Source organism: Bombyx mandarina, chromosome A1, assembly GCF_030267445.1.
Source record: "Bombyx mandarina strain Sakado chromosome A1, ASM3026744v2".
Taxonomy (NCBI): domain Eukaryota; kingdom Metazoa; phylum Arthropoda; class Insecta; order Lepidoptera; family Bombycidae; genus Bombyx; species Bombyx mandarina.
Genome location: NC_143234.1, coordinates 21,830,536 through 21,850,264, shown reverse-complemented (window position 1 = coordinate 21,850,264; position 19,729 = coordinate 21,830,536). Strand labels below are relative to the sequence as shown.

The following is a 19,729-nucleotide window of genomic DNA, read 5'->3' as shown; positions in this document are numbered from 1 at the left end:
CTCGCGCGGTCTAGCTTATGAGTGTGAAGAGGACAGTTAATGTTTTGCTTTTGTAAATGTTTACAAATATAGCGTGGTCTTATTTTATTATTGTTTTAATATTAAATTATTATTGTCTAATTATTTGGATAAGTTGATAAAAAATGCTATGCAATAGCTTTACCGCAGCAGTCCCCGTGTGCCACACGTGTTTTTTACATTTCCAACTCGATTTTAATTTGGTTTCCGTCGGTCAGGTGATTGGGTATTGTATTGGGCTTGTATATGGTCTAAGAAAAACAATACAATAATTTCTTCTAACATTGTAAAGGCTACTGCGAAATTCAGTCTAAACCCAACAGTGGCATTCTTTTAATATTATGTCAGGATACTCCGATCATAAACCGCCATTTACTGGTGCTGAGTGTTATTGCGAAGGCAAGTGAAATGCACTATCACGCCTATTTCAGTCAAGAATCAGTCACGCGTTCCGATTGAATTGACGGTACTACCGTTAAACAACGCAGTGGAAACTTCAAATGTATGTCTCAATGTGGGTAGCGGCATCCACGTCATGAGGTCTATAAACAGCTTAAATCATCACCTAGACTATACCCTCGTCGGCCATACTACATAATAATATAATATATACAAGTTTTACTTTTTCAGTTAACAGATCAGAACAGATCATTAAAACATTTGTTCATATTCCGTCTCCCATTTTGTTAATACGCGTTAAAAAATACATCACTACAAACCTGTTTCATTCATAATTCATGTTTTACTTGTCATATTTACTTCGGAAAATCGTTTCTAAGGAAAACACTGCTAATTGTAGTGGGACACATGTAACGTATTTATCGACAATTCCTCGTCTATTGATCTTCTATTGAGACATTAAGTGAAACAGAACCTGTCAAGCGTAACTCAACTTATTTCGGAATTGTTAGAGCAATAAACTACCCGATCAATTTATACATATGTCTAAGGAAACTTGTAGCCACGGTTTTACTGCGAAACTTTTCCCTTCAGTTGCGAATCGACGGTCTTATAGTTTCCAGATGTTCAGGAAATTATCCAGTTATCTCAGGCTTCGGGATGAATTAAAATAACTGATTTGAATTTATGTATTCTACACTGGTGGTAAGACCTCTTGTGAGTCCGCACGAATAGGTACCACCACTCTGCTTATTTCTGCGGTGAAGCAGTCATGCGTTTCAGTTTGAAGGATGGAGCAGCCGTTATAACCATACTGAGACGTGGTGACGCATTTACTTGTAGACGTCTATGGGCTCCAGTAACCACTTATCACCAGGTGGGCTGTGTGCTCGTCCACACATCAATAAAAAAAAACTTAGGTCCCTAAGAACATCACTGGATGAATAGAATTAAGTAAATGTATGCAGAAATATTGAATTTTTACTAGTTCAAGTTTATCCAGAACCCCAAGATAACTACAACTATTAAGGTAGCCGACCAGTGCTCAAATTTACTCTTACTGGTGGTAGGACCTCTTGTGAGTCCACGCGGATAGGTACCATCACCCTGCCTATTTCTGCCGTGAAGCATTAATGCGTTTCGGTCTGAAGGGTAGGGCAGCCGTTGTAACTTTACTGAGACCTTAGAACTTATATCTGAAAACCCAATATCTATATCGTAACGTATCTTTTGGGGCAAAATTTCATTTTCATTCGCTAATCTATTAGATTATAAGTATTAATTCAATTTATCTTTCACTATACACTATACATTCTCTCTTCAAATATATCCATTGTGTAAATACAATTATTAAATAGTATACCTACAGTATTAATTAGTGGAAGCTATTTGGCTAATGTAATTAGATATTATTGCTGTCAATATTCTATATCCTTGAGTTATTTTGTTTCCCAAATAAGAATTAAGGTCTGTTGTTTAATTCATGAAACCTTTACGAGGTACTTCAGTAACCCAGCTATAAGCACTTAGTCCCTGAAGTGTTACGAGAAAATTGTTTATTTACTTTATAGTAAAAAAAAAAAACTATATATATAAAACTGAATCGCTATTCGTTAGTCTCGCTAAAACTCGAGAACGGCTGGACCGATTTGGCTAATTTTGGTCTTAAATTATTTGTGGAAGTCCAGAGAAGGTTTAAAAGGTAGATAAATATGAAAATGCTCGGAATTAAATAAAAATAACAATTTTGTTTTTCCTTTCATGTGTACCCCGTCGGACGGATTTCTTTTGTTTGTTTTAAGTTTATTTTATACAAAAGCTTGGGTCTTTTATTTATCGACTGAGGCACTACGAAGTCTGCCGGGTCGGCTAGTACTTAATAAAATTGCCAGAATTGAGCGAAAAAGTTAGTATTCGTGTTTAATTTTCATACTACCAAACTATAAAGATTTAAAGGAACTGATGTCACATGATTAAATCAATAGAAGAGCGGAAATATTAATTTCACTAACTGACTATTTTAATTCCGCATTAGATTTTATACAGGGATCTCAATAAAGTTTATCAATTCCGCGTGCCGACGTTACTCGTTCAATCCGAGATACGGTTGCATTGCGTAATTCTTACAAGCGTAACGTTTGCACAGGGTCGGATTAATTAGTATTGGGCTCTGAGGGATTTACTATTTGAAGCAATGAAAATAAATTCGTATCCGATTGAGTTAAAGCTGCTTTTGGCACTTCAATGACATTTTAATATGTGCTTCTACAAAAAGTGATCGTTTCTCAACTAACATTAATCATGTATATTGTCACATATTTGACTATAGCCAGGATATGCAGGATTTAATTAGCCAGTCAATAAAAAACCGAACAAGCTTATATGGGTCGGATTTTGGGTCATATCGAGCAAATAACTCAGCGTTTGGGGGGTCGTTGTTTAATTTAGAATTATACTACTGAATATACCGGCTTAAAATCTCTTTGGTCCAAATAAAGGAAACTTCAAGAACAATACTATAGAATTATAAATGTAGTTAAAGAATTTGTACTGGTTGAATGCCCTTCAAAAGCCTGATTGGCATTTAAATGAACTGATTTGTTGATTTCTAAGAACCCAATTAAAAATCTATTGTTAGTCAACACGCAGAATCTTAATAAAAATACCAAATATCCCTTAATAGGAACGGCAATAAAATTATACCTAACAACGACGCTTATTGAGAGAGATCTATTTGAAATTTCAACTGAACTCCTACATACACCAAACACAAGGAATATATCAAACTGTCTTATCAAACCGACACTATCCGATCGATTTACAAAGTGTAAAGAATGTAAAAGTATATCCGCGTTATCTTTTACCGGTGATTGCGACTTACGCAAGTCTAAAATTTACAAATTGGAGCTAAATGCAACAGAAATATATGCAAGATATTTTAAATTCGTTAAAAGTCAAAGTTTTAAGGATATTTTTTTTTAATTTTCAATTTGGTGTGTTTTTTTCAAATATTTATGCAACCGTTTGTAGGGAAGATTTTTTAGGTCGACACCCAAGTAAAACTACACACGAATTCTTAGAAAACTATATTATAGTGTACTATCAAAACTATAACTTGATATATAGATTTATTCAAAATATCAGACCTATAATCATTAATATGTTAAGATGCTTAGGGAATTTTCATTTTCACAAAGTAAGTAAGTCTACAATAAATGTTTGTACGTGGAAAACATAATTTACATTATCATATTCTAACCTTACATATTGACCCGCACCTGACTTCGTACCTGTACGCAGGGTTGGCGCGTGGCCATCTTTTAGCCTATTCCGGGCGATGACCTCTTTATCCCAGTTCCTTGCTCGAAAACAATGACAATTTGGCGTTCCTTAACAACGGACGGTCTATTAGCAAGTTCCATTGTTATTGCGAATACGAAGCTCGGCTTTTAAAACTTTTACGAACTTTTTTAAGAATCAGGAAATTATTAAAGTTTTCTCAGATAAGTTTTTGTTTGTTGCCCGATATTCAAAGCGGTTTTGTCAGCTTTTTGTTGATGCCCACGGCTATGGTTAATTCGTGTTGAGCTCGCAGCTATTAGTGCCATCCCCTCATTTATTTTCTCCCCAAGGACATGCTACTTACTTACGATTTGACGCTATTGAAAACGACACTAAAATTTCGACCTTTACAACATAGGATGACCAGACAAGTTAGTCCTTACATTAAGCCGGTACCATACGCCATACATATAACAAACCAATCGAGGCTAAAGGTCCTACGCCCAATTCCACGATAGTAGCACTGTGATTGATATGTTACTACAAATATCGATTAGTCACAAAAAACTGACATCACAGTCAGCGCTGAACGCAGATGTACTGATTAAATTTTAAAAATAAGCACAAAATTAATAGGACTTTCTGAAACTATAATTAGCTCGATTATTAGTTCATAGTGTCTGCTCTTCCGGCTGCTGTCAGTAATGCGGCCAAATTCGAAGTCTATTAACATGTTTATGTATATTGTTTAATTTATCCGGTTAATTTAGCATCTGTTCCGGGAATTCACTGAATGCGCGTTAAAACTGATTTTGATGATGTAATCAATCGGTTCACCGGATAAATCAGTAATCTAATATTGAAAATTAATGTTTATTTGTTCGGAGCCGTTGCATTAGCATTTTAATATGGCTCATCTGATTAACTAGGAAATCAGAAAATATTCCAGTATTGACAGTTCACAGTATTTATTTACACATGAAAAGAAATCGTTTGCAAAAATTCGTGGATACTTCGACAGCACAGAACCATCTAGAGTTATGAGAAAATTTTATTCAATCGTTCTATAAATAGAATCGTGATATATTTTTAAAGCAATTACAAAACTTCCGTGGCCTCTAACTAAACATCGGCTTAAGCACATTTAAACAGCGGTTTGAAACTCTGCACAATCCACCATCAAAGACATAAACAAGCACTTTAATAAAAGCATAGAACTGCAAACAATAAAATATTTAATAACGGCTTATAAAAACTTTCCGCGTCTTGGCAAACAATTTTTGCCTTAGTTTCAAAGCACTTTAGGTTTAGTTCAATTTAAAGGACTGCTCGTTTTAAAACTTCTTCACGGTTAGAATTCGAAATGAGCGTAAAAAGTTTTATCCGTTCTGAAAAATGGTTCAGTCCGGTTTATTCTTAATAGGTGTTGGGTACTAAATTTGTGTTCTCCAAAAGAGCAACCGTTTCCTGAGACCGTGTCATCATATTACGTGGCCACCGAAATATACTAACACCGTCACCCCGATGGAAGTTAAAGACTTGATCAAAGACCTACGTCCTCGCAAGGCTCCCGGTTCCGACGGTATATCCAACCGCGTTATTAAACTTCTACCCGTCCAACTCATCGTGATGTTGGCATCTATTTTCAATGCCGCTATGGCGAACTGTATCTTTCCCGCGGTGTGGAAAGAAGCGGACGTTATCGGCATACATAAACCCGGTAAACCAAAAAATCATCCGACGAGCTACCGCCCGATTAGCCTCCTCATGTCTCTAGGCAAACTGTATGAGCGTCTGCTCTACAAACGCCTCAGAGACTTCGTCTCATCCAAGGGCATTCTCATCGATGAACAATTCGGATTCCGTACAAATCACACATGCGTTCAACAGGTGCACCGCCTCACGGAGCACATTCTTGTGGGGCTTAATCGACCAAAACCGTTATACACGGGAGCTCTCTTCTTCGACGTCGCAAAAGCGTTCGACAAAGTCTGGCACAACGGTTTGATTTTCAAACTATTCAACATGGGCGTGCCGGATAGTCTCGTGCTCATCATACGGGACTTCTTGTCGAACCGCTCTTTTCGATATCGAGTCGAGGGAACCCGCTCCTCCCCACGACCTCTCACAGCTGGAGTCCCGCAAGGCTCTGTCCTCTCACCCCTCCTATTTAGCTTATTCGTTAACGATATTCCCCGGTCGCCGCCGACCCATTTAGCTTTATTCGCCGACGACACGACTGTTTACTATTCCAGTAGAAACAAGTCCCTAATCGCGAAGAAGCTTCAGAGCGCAGCCCTAGCCCTAGGACAGTGGTTCCGAAAATGGCGCATAGACATCAACCCAGCGAAAAGTACTGCGGTGCTATTTCAGAGGGGAAGCTCCACACGGATTTCCTCCCGTATTAGGAGGAGGAATCTCACACCCCCGATTACTCTCTTTAGTCAATTCATACCCTGGGCCAGGAAGGTCAAGTACCTAGGCGTTACCCTGGATGCATCGATGACATTCCGCCCGCATATAAAATCAGTCCGTGACCGTGCCGCGTTTATTCTCGGCAGACTCTACCCCATGATCTGTAAGCGGAGTAAAATGTCCCTTCGGAACAAGGTGACACTTTACAAAACTTGCATAAAGCCCGTCATGACTTACGCGAGTGTGGTGTTCGCTCACGCGGCCCGCACACACATAGACACCCTCCAATCTCTACAATCCCGCTTTTGCAGGTTAGCCGTCGGAGCTCCGTGGTTCGTGAGGAACGTTGACCTACACGACGACCTGGGCCTCGAATCTATCCAGAAATACATGAAGTCAGCGTCGGAACGGTACTTCGATAAGGCTATGCGTCATGATAATCGCCTTATCGTTGCCGCCACTGACTACTCCCCGAATCCTGATCACGCAGGAGCCAGTCACCGTCGACGTCCTAGACACGTCCTTACGGATCCATCAGATCAGACGGATGCATTAGACGCCTTCAGCTCTAACACTAGGAGCAGGCTTAGGGACCTCGGTAACCGTACTCGTCGAACTCGACAAAGAGTTCGCCGTGCAACCTAACCCATGAATCAGCTCGCTGAGTTTCTCGCCGGATCTTCTCAGCGGGTCGCGATTCCGATCCGGTAGTAGATTCATTCGCGAAGCAGCTGCTCTTGAGCTGTTAGGTCTCCTTCGGAGGCGCTCGGGTAGCTGTTAGCAAATCCCACACCTCCTGGCTGAGCCTTTGCTCGCCCACCTGTCCTGGTGAAACTGGAAAGGCCTCCGGGCCACCAGTAAACCTTCAATCATAAAAAATATATATATATATATATACTAACACCATAATATGAACTTGTGCAACTTTAGCCATGATTTCAAAGTTTCAAAGATCGAACGATTTATAGCACGATAGATAGATAGATATCTATATATAGATAGATGACACGCTAGTTGCCTTTTTTTTTTTTTCGGGTAGAGGGCCGAACCTCCTACGAGGTCCCCGCGCAAAAGGGGCGCGCGGGGTATGTGAGACTCTACGATCTGCATAGTGTTGTGAGCAGACCGCGGGCCCAAGGATTTTAGGACCCACCCACTAAACGACTCCCCTGCACTCTTACACCCGACGTCCGATCCCCTCCGAGGTCAGAACCCGGATGAGGTAGGGGGGCTACCGCGGTCAACACTACAACCAGACGGCGCGGCTCACCCCAAGGACGCCCAGCCGACTGAGCCTTCGAGGCGAATCGAAGGCTCTGAAACGTCGGCCGTCTCGGTACGGCAGCCCGTCGGGCCGCCCGGACGGTGCCGCTGGTGTCCCGGAATACCCCGCTGGACCAGAACCAGCCTGCCGGGTCGGGACGCGATACACCGTCGACCGGTCGCTCTATTTACTCCACGGCAGCGCGCTAGAGTGCTGGTAGCGCGCCGCGCGGCCTCACCCCCTCAGGTCGCCCCTTGACCTTCACCGGGGGGAGGCCGCTACCTACAGGGGCCGGGACGTACGGGCGTATTCCCGCCTCCGGCCCCCGGCTCGACGGCGACGGATTGGTGCGGAAAGGGAAGAGCTCTCCCTCTCTCGCTCCGCCGCCTCCTTCTGCGAGATGGTGGACTCGCAGAAGTCGAGCATCGCCTTCCAGGACGCGTCGCTGCCGAGCATCGTAGCCACGACGCGCGGCAGCGAGAGGTCCTCTCCTATGACCGCGACGAGGGCGGCGCGTTGCTCGTCGAAACTAGAGCAACGCGCCAATGTATGTTCCGCTGTGTCTTCCTCGTCGCGGTCCGCGCAGTGGTGGCACTGCGCCGTCGGTTCCCTTCCGGCTATCTTGAAGAGGTACCGGCCAAAACAACCATGGCCGGTCAACATCTGCGTCAGCCGGAAGGTGAGGCATCCGCGGTCGCGGCCCACCCAGTCCACGAGAACCGGGCGGACCGCCTCGACGGTACGGATGCCGGCCGACGGGTCCGCCAAGCGGCGAGACCACGCCTCCAGCACGGACCGCCGAGATTGGAGCCTCCGCGCTCGAACTACACCTTCGCCGGGGCGCCCTTCCCCCCTAGAGCGGAGGTCGCTACGCCACCTGTAATCAGCAGCGAGCGCCTCCGCCTCCAGGTCCCAGGGTGGCGCCCCGGCGAGCAAGCACGCCGCCTTGAAGCAGACGGTGCGGTATCCTCGGATGGCCCTGACCGCGATTGCGCGCTGCGGACGTCGCAGCGCGGCGACGTTCTTGCGGGTCAGGGCCTGGCACCATACCGGAGCACCGTATAGTGCCATCGACCGCACCACCCCCATGTATAGGCGGCGCGCCGCCTCATCGGGACCCCCGACGTTTGGAAGGAGCCGGCTCAAAGAGCCGGCCGTCGCCATCAGCCGAGACGCTAGTTGCCTGCGTCGTGGCCGAGTTGAGCAGTACGATGGTACCAATCCGTGCGGGCTCACAATACGCCCCACTACCAATTGTCCTATTTCATATTCCAATATTTACGACTAGTAAGCCATGTTGAACTCCTGAACATCAAACTCTGACAGCTTTACCAACCGTTAAATTCTCATTTCCCCAAAACTAAGCAACAAAAGTTTGTGTTTCAATAACTTTTCATACCTTGTGCTTGTTGCAATAATAATAGGCATTCGGAATGTACTTAGAAACAGTATTATTTCTTTGTTGCAGGCTTTCTTTCAGGAAGTCCCTTTGATTGATGTTAGAAGGATTGTATTTGTATGATTTGCAATACAGATCAAACAGAAATATTGAACAATATTGGGATGAAGCCTTTTGTAATAGCGCTTCAATTGTTAATATGCCAAGTTGTATATATTTTCATTTAATTATTCTTCAAACTGAAGCTATTTTTTCGTTTGTCTATTATAGCGACAGTATATTGGACAAACGGCTTCGTTGTTACTGCTCGTCACTACTGAATCATGTCTCCAGGTTCGATTTCCGATCAGAATTTATACCGCCAATGAGCCCGAACGAGAAAAAACTTTAATTATCACCTACTAAAATAATAAATCACTATATTTGTTGAGTCCCTACGTCTGGCAAGGATTAATAAGACACTTGTTCAGTTAAGTGACTAACGTATATCGGGATTACAACCTAACGTGCTATCGATAGCCCGACGATCCCGAGACTGACGTAGCATCACTGCAATATAATTATCCCTAGCACATACATATTATTATTTGTTGCTATGGGGACATTTGTGGTCCCTACATATTCAGTTTCTCTTATCCTTTGGTTTTTTGCAGTAGCTGAAATCGCTTTTACTATTCATGTAGTGAAATTGTGGAATTTACTCTCGGATTCAGTACGTGCCAGCACGTCTCTAGATGTTTTTAATAAATGAACGAAGGAACATTTTCTGCCCTTGTAATTGCTAACGTACTTGTATTGTTTTAATTCTATTTACTTATCTATCATTAAATTGTTTCATATACTAAACATAAGTATTCTATAAAAAAGTTACGATATTTTATATATTTTTATACTTCTATTCTACTTTTTTCTTCTTTCCGTGCCTGTGTAATCTCCTTTGTACTGCACTGGAAGAAAGCTCAACAATAAATAAAGCTCATTTTGAAGAAATTTGTTTTGTTATAGCAAATTTGAACTTTAAATCATTCAATCATAAAAATCATTATATAATAAAGCGTAAAGACATAATCTATGCATATATATAATATAATAAGACTGCTGTTTATGTATCATATCTAAATATATAATTATATTTATTGTGTGTATATATTTTTTTGTATATTCCATAGTTGTTTTGTTTAGTCAACCGACAAAGATTATTTATTATTAGTAAGCTATTATTCTAATCATTTTTATATTCAACACATTAGGGGCCATCCATACGTCACACGAATTTTAGGACTTTTGAACCGCTCCCCCCCCTCCTTGTCACAGGTTGTCACATTTTTATAACCCCCCCCTCCTGATGTGACGTCACACATTTTTTAGATTTATGTATGTATTTAAAAATAATCGAGAGAAAACAGCTATTTTCATTTTTTACTTATTTTTTATTAAATAATAATCTAATAAAATCAACATAAAGTCCAAAATTTCATAAAACCGAAAAAACAAACGACTAGTTAGAAAATAATAAACGATTAATTATATTAATTAAAGATAAAAAACTTAATTATCGAGTGTCCATGGACTTTGGATCCACTCTTTTATATCAGCTATTACTGGTAAATCAGGCACTTCATTTTCGTTCTGAATTTGAACGTCAGGAACGTCCTTAGTGTCGACATCATTCTCTTCCATCCATAAAGCATCGTCATCATTCATTAAACAGAGAATTTCTCGGGCACGTCTAGCCGCAATTCTTTGAGGACGAATTTTCGCTAAATTATTAATAAATATAGATCAATAAATATATATCAAAAAATTATTAATAAATATAGATCAAGTTTGTAAATTTTTAAAATTTTTAATTCACATACAAACTGCGTTTTAGTATTTTAAATTTTAACATGTGACGTCACAAAAGTATTGACCCCCCATGCCCCTTGTCACACGATGTCACACTTCGGTGATACCCCCCCTCCCCATTAACGTGTGACGTACTTTATGGATGGCCCCTTACTATGAGTACTATTTGCGAAATAGAGTTATCTCGCCTTTGCATTTATACATATCATACATAAAGTAAGTAATTATAATATTATAAATATTGCATTCATTTTTGTCTACGGCTCGCTAAAATCCAAGAAGATAATTTACTAAAACAATTATTGAAAAGTCAACAGAGAACAAACGAAATAAATTTCTCTTGTAAAAACAAATATCAGCTTCTCTGTCGTTAAGTAAGAACTTCTATCGCCCTCAAAGGTGTAATTAACGTACTTTTTGAGTAATTAGCGTTGGAGCTAATCACTGGAGACTTGGGGTCGGAGCTCCAAAGTAGAATTATTTCATCGGTAGCATCAGACTTACTGAAATATAAATTCTGAACTGTACTGAAACAAAATTATACTGTGAAATGCTCTTAAGTACAAGTATAGGAAAATTTAATTAAAGTTTTTCATTCGTTATTCTAAGTAAAAGTTAAAATCCATTTGAAATGTCTGAATACTGTCTGCGTGTCTGACATTATATATATAATATTTGAATTTCTATCGAAAGCAAAAGTGCAGGGTTGCCAAACGATTCATAAAAATAATGTAAAAAATGCGAATTTACATAGGTGGTTGGTAAGATAATACTTCGTATATATAGGTCTGTGACATATATTGAAATTTTCCGTACCCTAAATTTATTAGACAGGAGTTTGAAACAAACCAACCAACACCAAATAATCACCCCACAGTTTGGTGCAGAAGATTGTATGAAGTAATTGTTTACACTAAACAAATCTAAAGTAGCTTTTACATTAGTGTCTTATCGTCATAACGAAATATCATATTTAGTGAGCAGTGGGTAAAATGGAGACGTTATAACTTTAACTAAGGATTTTCTTTTCAAATATTGAATGTTGTTGAAACATACAACCCTTCATCAATTTTGTGGAATATTGATATTTTTTTAAAGGTATCATTAAATTGTACCTAAAATCCAGCACGGCATTTAATCCCAAAGCCTTTATGAAAATGGCCAAGAATTATTTTCCCTTGTATAAAACTACCAAAAATCATTTACTATATGAATAGGAAGTATCAAATGAATGATGATGTCTCGAATCCATCACGAAAAGAAATGTATGGGCCATTTGTTCTTGAATAATATCAATGAATCATTCTTCGGTACATAGCCCGTCCGGAACAGCTCGGACAAGACAAATACTCGACTCTCCGCCATTAATCCGGCTAATCTCGACAGAAGGCCTCCGGTCGGACGCAGTGCTAAATGGATTTATCAAAATCATGATTTGATTCGTGTCTTTTGTGCTTTGTTAATCGGAAATCGGAAGTTAGCTTGACGGATGCCCTGAAAAATGGTTTCTTTTATCACTTTTTAAATCTAAGACAGTGTTTGTTTGTGCCTTTAAAAACCGGTATTCTTAATGGGCACCAAGGACTCGTGGTTGCGACCTGAATATTGATATAGAAACTGTTTTAGAAACGACTAACAATAATTTAAGGTCAGATTAGTTTTTAGACTTGGAGTTCAAGATAAAAGGCAAAGGGTCAAAGGGCAAATTGCGGATGTCAGGAATAAACGGGTACAAAGCATTTGAAATTCGAAATGTCGGATACAGCTAAATGAATAAAATTGATGGTAATTATGTCTCTGAATCGTAAAATTGAGAAAAAATAAATATCTGACAAGTGATATCTAAACTGATGACTAAAATACTTGAATGGACTGTGTGAAAGAGGATATTCGAGAGAAGAGTACCTCTGAAGATCTTCTTAGTGGATCGTGATTCTGACCCATTGGTAAATTCAACGACGCATTGCTCCTGCTAAGGCTAGTGATAGCTTTTCTCTCAGGTCAAGCCCGTGATCTCACCTATCAGTCCGAGCGCAGCTGGAATAACCCTTTGGCTACCAGAGATTAGGTAGAAGTAAAAAGGTGTCAGTGCAGAGATGACGTATAATTGAATAGATCTGAATGAAAAAAGACAATAGCTGCGCCGACCTAACCAGCATTTAATGGTAGGACGTATTATAATTGTAACATTGACTACGCTCCTGCATATTTTTACCACGGTATAATCATGCGTTACAGTTTGAAGGGTGACGCAACCGTTTATATCATCATCATCATCAACCGCCTGTTTTAGTCCACTGTTGGACGTACATAGGTCTCTCCCAAGGCACGTCACATTTTATATATCTATACTAATATAAAAATCCACAGTGATTTTTACGGATGTTCCGTTATAACTACTGAACCATGCATCCGATTGACTTGAAACTTGGTATCCATGTAGAAAATACATTTACTTAATGAATAGGCTAATATTTATATGAGTGTTGACTATATTAATATATAAATCTACAGTGGTTTTTACGGATGTTCCATTATAACTTCTGAACACTGCATCCGATTGACTTGAAACTTGGTATCCATGTAGAAAATACATGTACTTAATGAATAGGCTATATGAGTGTTGGACTCCCTAATAATAATGACAATAAATAATAATGTTAATTTTAAATGCCCAGCGAAGCGGGCGAGTACAGCTAGTACATTATGAATGTAATGTCTATTATCTATATTCGATGAGCGTTGATAGGCTCACAAAACCCATCCAAATAACTGTCATTCTAACGTCACAGCCTGAAATCCCAATGGTCGCTTACATGAATGACCAACGCACACACCTTTCACAGAATATGCAAATGTAATAGCCCTGCATATTAAAAGCGAGATCTCAGTGACGCTTGTCTCACCTCGAAAACGCCCGAAGATGTGTTTGTTACCTTACTTGGTGAAATATATGTTTTAGAACTTAGCAAGTAGAGGTCACGATTCGCCAACACTAAACGTAGAAGGTATATAATTAGTTTTTTTGCTCTTGTGCAGATGATATCACAACCAAGAAACATGACAGCGTGTTACAACAACATTAATTAACAAAATTATCCACTCATTGGGCTAATATTCGTATAATGAACAGGTTTATTTGCTCTATGTTTGGGTGTTTGTTATCTATTTATGTATATATTTAATCATATATGTATGTCAGTCTTTGGTATCTATAGCACAGGAAATCCTAATTTAGGGCTGGATGTTCGTGTGTGATTTGTTCCTATTTCTCAGCTATTATTAGATGACTGACAGTAAACATAAATTTCTGTAAATTACTCAAAGAATGCTATTGTGGATTCTCTAGCGAATTTATTAGTCACGGTAAGAAATAGGATGGTGTTAAATAGGTAAGCGCATTGTCCAAAATTGTCGAAATGAAGACAACCAGTACTCGTTAAGCTGGTTCTGTGATTATCATACTAAAGAACAAAGCCCTAAAAATATACTTTGGCTGAAAAATAATTAGAATAGTTAGTAAATAATAAATATTAATTCCATCGTATTTCAAGTTAATTGTCGGTGCAAAACATACGTATAATGCGATTATTTCTATGTTACATCTGTTTTAATAAAGATTCAGTTTTTTTTCCCTATCTATGCTGATAGCCTCGAGAGGCTAATTCAGCCTCGCCTTAACATGTAGGTGAGCTCACGGGGCTCAAACCGGAGTGTTGCTAACACTGACCCTAGTAAGAGCAGTGCTTCGCAGAATCTACCACCGGATCGGAAACGCGACCCACTGAGAAGATCCGGCGAGAAACTCAGTGGGCTGTGTCTGTGGGTAAATTCGCTTCTCGAGCCCTTCGTCGCAAGCGACGGGTTCGACGAGGACGGTGACCGGTGGTTGTGGTACCTAAAAGAACCGTTAATGGATCGGGAGGATCCGTAATGACGTCGAGATTCAGTGGTTTTCTTCTAATGTAGTGTTTTATTATCGGATTTGATGGGGCGTGGAGCTCATTGTCGTTCTTGTGTTCAATGGTTACCGGATTTTATAGTAATCGAAGTATCTGTCATCGACTTGAGATCTTCCCTTCGAATCGAAACGCAATTTCTACACAACAGCTTAAACGCGAGACAACTGTAACAACCTGATCGTTTTCACTAAACGCATCGGCGTAAAGCTAAAAGACAAGAAGAAGAAATAAAAATGTAAACGAATCGATTAGTAGAATATTTATCGGTTTGACCTTGAATGAAGCACAATGATTGCGTAACACACGAAAAGCGTTCATACGTAACTAAATCATTAGGCTAAACGTTTTAATCTATCGAATCCGGGTTCTCTCCTTGACCGGAATACCGAGAGCGGTAAATATTTACATGTTCCCAAACAAAATTCACCTGTTTTGTAAAACAAACCCACGGAATATGATTTAGAACCGCAAAATCGGAAACAAACGTGCGCCAGAAGCACGAAAATATTACAGCTATTGTTTAGCTAATTTCGTTTGATTAACGTTCGTTTTTGTTGTTTCAGGCAGTCGGCCGGAGTAAACGTAAATTCGAAATGAGATGAGTATGCGCGTGGCCTGGGTCAGATGGTATTGGGTTGTGATACTTACCACGTGCGCCGCGAGGACCGCCAGCGATTGGCTCGACTGTTCTCACATCGCCACATGCAAATGCAAATGGTCCTCCGGAAAGAAGACAGCCACCTGTGTCTCCGGTGACCTGCGCCGTCCGCCCACACTCTCTTCGGATATACAAGTACTAGATCTACACGACAACCCATTACGGAGCTTACCCCAAGAAGTGTTTTCGAATATTGGACTTCTAAACTTACAACGGTTGAATCTACGAGCAACGAGTCTCAGATCTTTACACGCGGACGCGTTCTTAGAATTAAGGATACTAATTGAAGTCGATTTAGGAGACAACGACCTAGCTCACTTGCCAAAAGACATATTCAGAGGCAACGAACGATTGAGGCTGGTCGTTCTGAGCAATAATCCTTTAACGACGTTAATTGCGGACCAGTTCCCGCCGCTTCCTCATTTACGGATCCTTTTATTAGACGGATGCAGATTAAGATCGATACACACGAATGCTTTGCGCAATTTGAAGTCGTTAGAGACAATAGATTTGCGTAGAAATCAACTATCATTCCTCCGGTTGATTACGTTTTCATTGCCGGCTCTAAAGACTGTTGCCCTCTCTGGGAATCCGTGGAAATGTGATTGTAGGCTACGCGAGTTTAAAGACTGGTTCTTGGAAAGTAATCTAGGAACCGAGGAACTGTTCTGTGTTGAGCCTTTGAAGCAAACTGGAACAAAGTGGCGTCAAGTGCCTAGTGAAAATATGTCGTGTCCCCCTGAAGTGAAGTCTAGTACATTAATAGTAAGAGCGGAGGTTGGAATGGATGCTTCTTTTGGCTGTTGGGTTCACGGACTGCCAAAACCAAAAGTGACATGGTTATTTGATGGTGTAGATGTACACAACAGTTCTATCGATTGCGACATGGAAGAGATAGAAACGATCATAGAAGAAGACTCGGAAGAAAGAGTTCCGGGAAGTGTAAGATGGGTAAATATAACCCTCTTGAATGTAACATCGAATGCAGCAGGAGAATGGACATGTGTGGCAAAAAGTATAGCTGGTGATGCAAGAGCGATTATTAGTCTAGTACTTCCGAGATCACAAACAGCAACGGCAAGAACCGCTCCGGGGATTCCTCAACTGTTAGGAGTAGTTTTTGGTGCATTGAGTATTTTAGCTACCCTCGGTTTTATAGGTGCTGTTGCGTGCTGGAAGTTAAGACGACGAAGCGTACCGCCAAGTCGAAGTTTCACGGACCAAGAGAAAAGACTTATAGACGCGTCTGTTGTAGTCAGTTGTGATAGATCTATCGGTAATATGGCTTCTCCTTGCGATTTTGAACTAACGGAACAATCTTTAGGGGACGACCAACCAAGAACGTGTTCATTTGATCCCGTTCATATAACAATAGAAGGTACCCCTGGTGCATTTCCGCCACCGCCCGCTGAGTTTGCAGTGCCGGTGCCGTATGGAAACATTTTCATATCGGTTCAAGTTTCTGGCAGAGGTGAATCAGGAAAGTATCCAGATTTATTGAGTGGTGGAGCAACTTTACCGAGACGGAACAGATCCTGCTGTGGAGCTCCAGCTTACGATAACATGGGTCCAAGAGTGACTGCCACCGGAAGCTCGACTTGGTCTTTGCCGGGTGCCAACTTAGAGCATGTAGAACTATCTGAAACTCCTGTTTTAACGCTCCCTCCCCCTCCACCGGAGTTTGTTTCACTTTAGCCAAGGTCCCTGGTACTGGACGCTTCAGCTCTGAGGTGACCTGGTGCCATGAGGTTTGTCAATTAGATTCCCAAATCCTTATTATGTTAATACCGCAAATTGAATTAATGCGTTGATCTATGAATTATATTGAGGTATGAAATATTAAAAGCTATTAAAGATGGATTTCCGTAAATTTCTGATATTGTAAATAACGAAATTAAGTGTGGACGATGTGTGACATCCCGTGAGATTAAAATAGGATTGTTAATGGTATTGAACTGTATATTGCATTTAAAATGACCTTGTTGATAGATTGGGTACAGATTGAAGTTTAAATGTTACTTCTAGAGTTGTATAATTTTGGATCGTTTCATATATGTAAACTAATTAAGATAATTTAGATTCTACAAATAGATAGTTCTTTATAGATCCCTTTTTTATTCATTTTTATTGTGTTTTTATCGACCAAATAATTGTTTATTCTATTTTAACATCCATATTGAACAACTCTAGACTTTAAATGTTTTATTTGGTTTCCCAGGCGTTTCCTTTCTTTAAGAGTCTATTAAATGTTCGTCTTCCTGACTTTTGTAAATATCCTTTATTTATACAAATTTCCCAAATATAAGACTGACCCTTTTGTCTTGTTTTTGTCTCTCTTTTTAAACGTAAGGCTAACGTTGTGTTCGGCAGAAAATGAAACGAAATTTTTTCCACCAATTGACTACACTGGCTTGTGAAGAGTATTTTTATACTTATTCACATGATGTTTGATACTGCTATATTAATAGTAAAGGTTGGAAATGCATCTATAACTTTTTTACATTAGGTAAAAAAGAGCAAAAGGTTCATAATTACATTTTTAACATAGAAAAACATGAAAGTATATCAAACCTCACGAAGGTAACTTAGAAAATACGTCGATTAAAAATTTTATATTCTTCATATTTTATAAATAACAAAAAAGTGCAGTCATGCTAAGTGTAATTTAGATTACGTCGCGGAGTCAAGCTCTTCATTTCTGCCAAAAACAACGTAATATATTATGTAAAAAGCTGTACAGCATAGTCAGAATAGCTTCTAAACAATTTTTCTTTCGAAAAGAAAATCTCAGATTATAATAATAAGTTAGATGAAGCGTCTCCAACAGTGATATGACAAAGTAAAGTTTTATAAAATTAATAACGTGACACAGTGAAATTGTTGAAAACGCTACGTCTAACCTCGTTTTATACTCTGGAAATCAAACATTATCTAATGTAAAGGAATAAACTGAACGAATAAAGTGTTCCGTGGTTTTATTTCAGTATTAAACTATGTCCGACTATTTGGATTTGTTTGTATGTGTCAATAAATATAGAATTGCGCTAGTTTTTACTGTCCGGATTCATTACGGATTTATCGTGTCGTTGATAGTAAATAAGGTGATTTTGAGTGGCCTTTAGGCTCAGATAGCTGAATTTTTTTAGCTCACTTTGGCTCTGAAGAAATTGGCGTAGTCCAAATGCTCAAGGCTAACCTCAATTGCCATTCTATGAAAGTCAATGTCAAAATTCATGAATTTTATGAACATGATTCAATGAAGATGTCCATTACTTAATAATATCTATTGTTTTTTTTATATAACTTAGGTTTGTAGACGAGCTCACAACCCACCTGGTGTTAAGTGGTTATCGGAGTCCATAGACATCTACAACGTAAATGCCGCCAACTTGAGATATGAGTTCTAAGGTCTCAAGTATAGTTACAATGGCTGCCCCACCCTTCCAACCAAAACGCATTACTGCTTCACGGCAGAAATAGGCAGAGTGGTGGTACCTACCCGTGCGGACTAACAAGAGGTCCTACCACCAGTATGCTATTCTTTTTTTTCCCTACCTATGCTGATAGCCTTGAGAGGCTATTTCAGCTTCACCCTAACGTGTGTAGGTGAGCTCGCGGGGCTCAAACCGGAGTGTTGCTAACACTGACCCTAGCAAGAGCAGTGCGTCGCAGAATCTACCACCGGATCGAAAACGCGACTCACTGAAAAGATCCGGCGAGAAACTCAGTGGGCTGTATCTATGGGTTAATTCGCTCGTCGAGCCCTTCGTCGCAAGCGACGGGTTCGACGAAGACGGTGACCGGGGCTATTCCTTCTTGCTATTTGAAACCAATAACGTTTCCAATTATTTGTCTTTCCAATCTTCGGATTGCTTTACTAAACTGCTGTAGAGAAGCTCACATTTTACCTAGTTTTACGTCATTAATTAAGTCAAATATAATTTTATGTTGACTTATGAGGCGCAGAACGAAGCAAATGGTAAAACTTATGCCTCATGCAGCTGGAATGTTTCAATGCTGCTTCATAGAAATGGGCAAGTCGATCTTTTTCTATCTATGCTGTCTAATCCTATCCTATGTATGCTGATGTTGCCTTTAGAAAAAAGGGAAATTCGATTTACTAATTGTGAAATCATGTGAGATATTTATTTGGTTAGGAAATATTATTACGGTATCTGCTTCAAGACCGTTAATAGCTTATCCAAGTTTTACTACTTCCAAACGAAATATGTTTTCAGATAGAACTGTGTAATCAATTTCAGTTCTCTTTATCATTCTCATAACCTTCGTTTGGATGAAAAGTTTAAGAGGTTTTGAAGATAAACAGATCTCTTGGTCTAGTGTTATCTTATTTTTTACCCAATAATCGTAAAGAGTTTGGCCCGATATCATAAGCTTTCCACGAAATGAACACACCAAACAAAAGTAAGCTGAAACAAGCGCAAATGATTAGTAAATAAATAGCGTAACTGCAACAAAGCATT

General features: G+C 39.8%; 1 protein-coding gene across 2 annotated transcripts in view; it reads left to right on the top strand.

Moving 5' to 3' along the window:
- LOC114241699 (uncharacterized) overlaps positions 1-18,210 on the top strand; it is a 44,371-nt gene extending 26,161 nt beyond the window's left edge. Inside the window, exon 2 of one of the 2 annotated variants that reach the window (XM_089739431.1) lies at positions 15,151-18,210. In XM_089739431.1, coding sequence (XP_089595557.1) covers positions 15,186-16,940 — 1,755 coding nt within the window. In that variant the 5' untranslated portion in view covers positions 15,151-15,185 and the 3' untranslated portion in view covers positions 16,941-18,210. The remainder of the gene's footprint in view (positions 1-15,150) is intronic. The other variant, XM_089739432.1, reaches the window with a different exon arrangement.
- Positions 18,211-19,729: the final 1,519 nt, after the last annotated feature.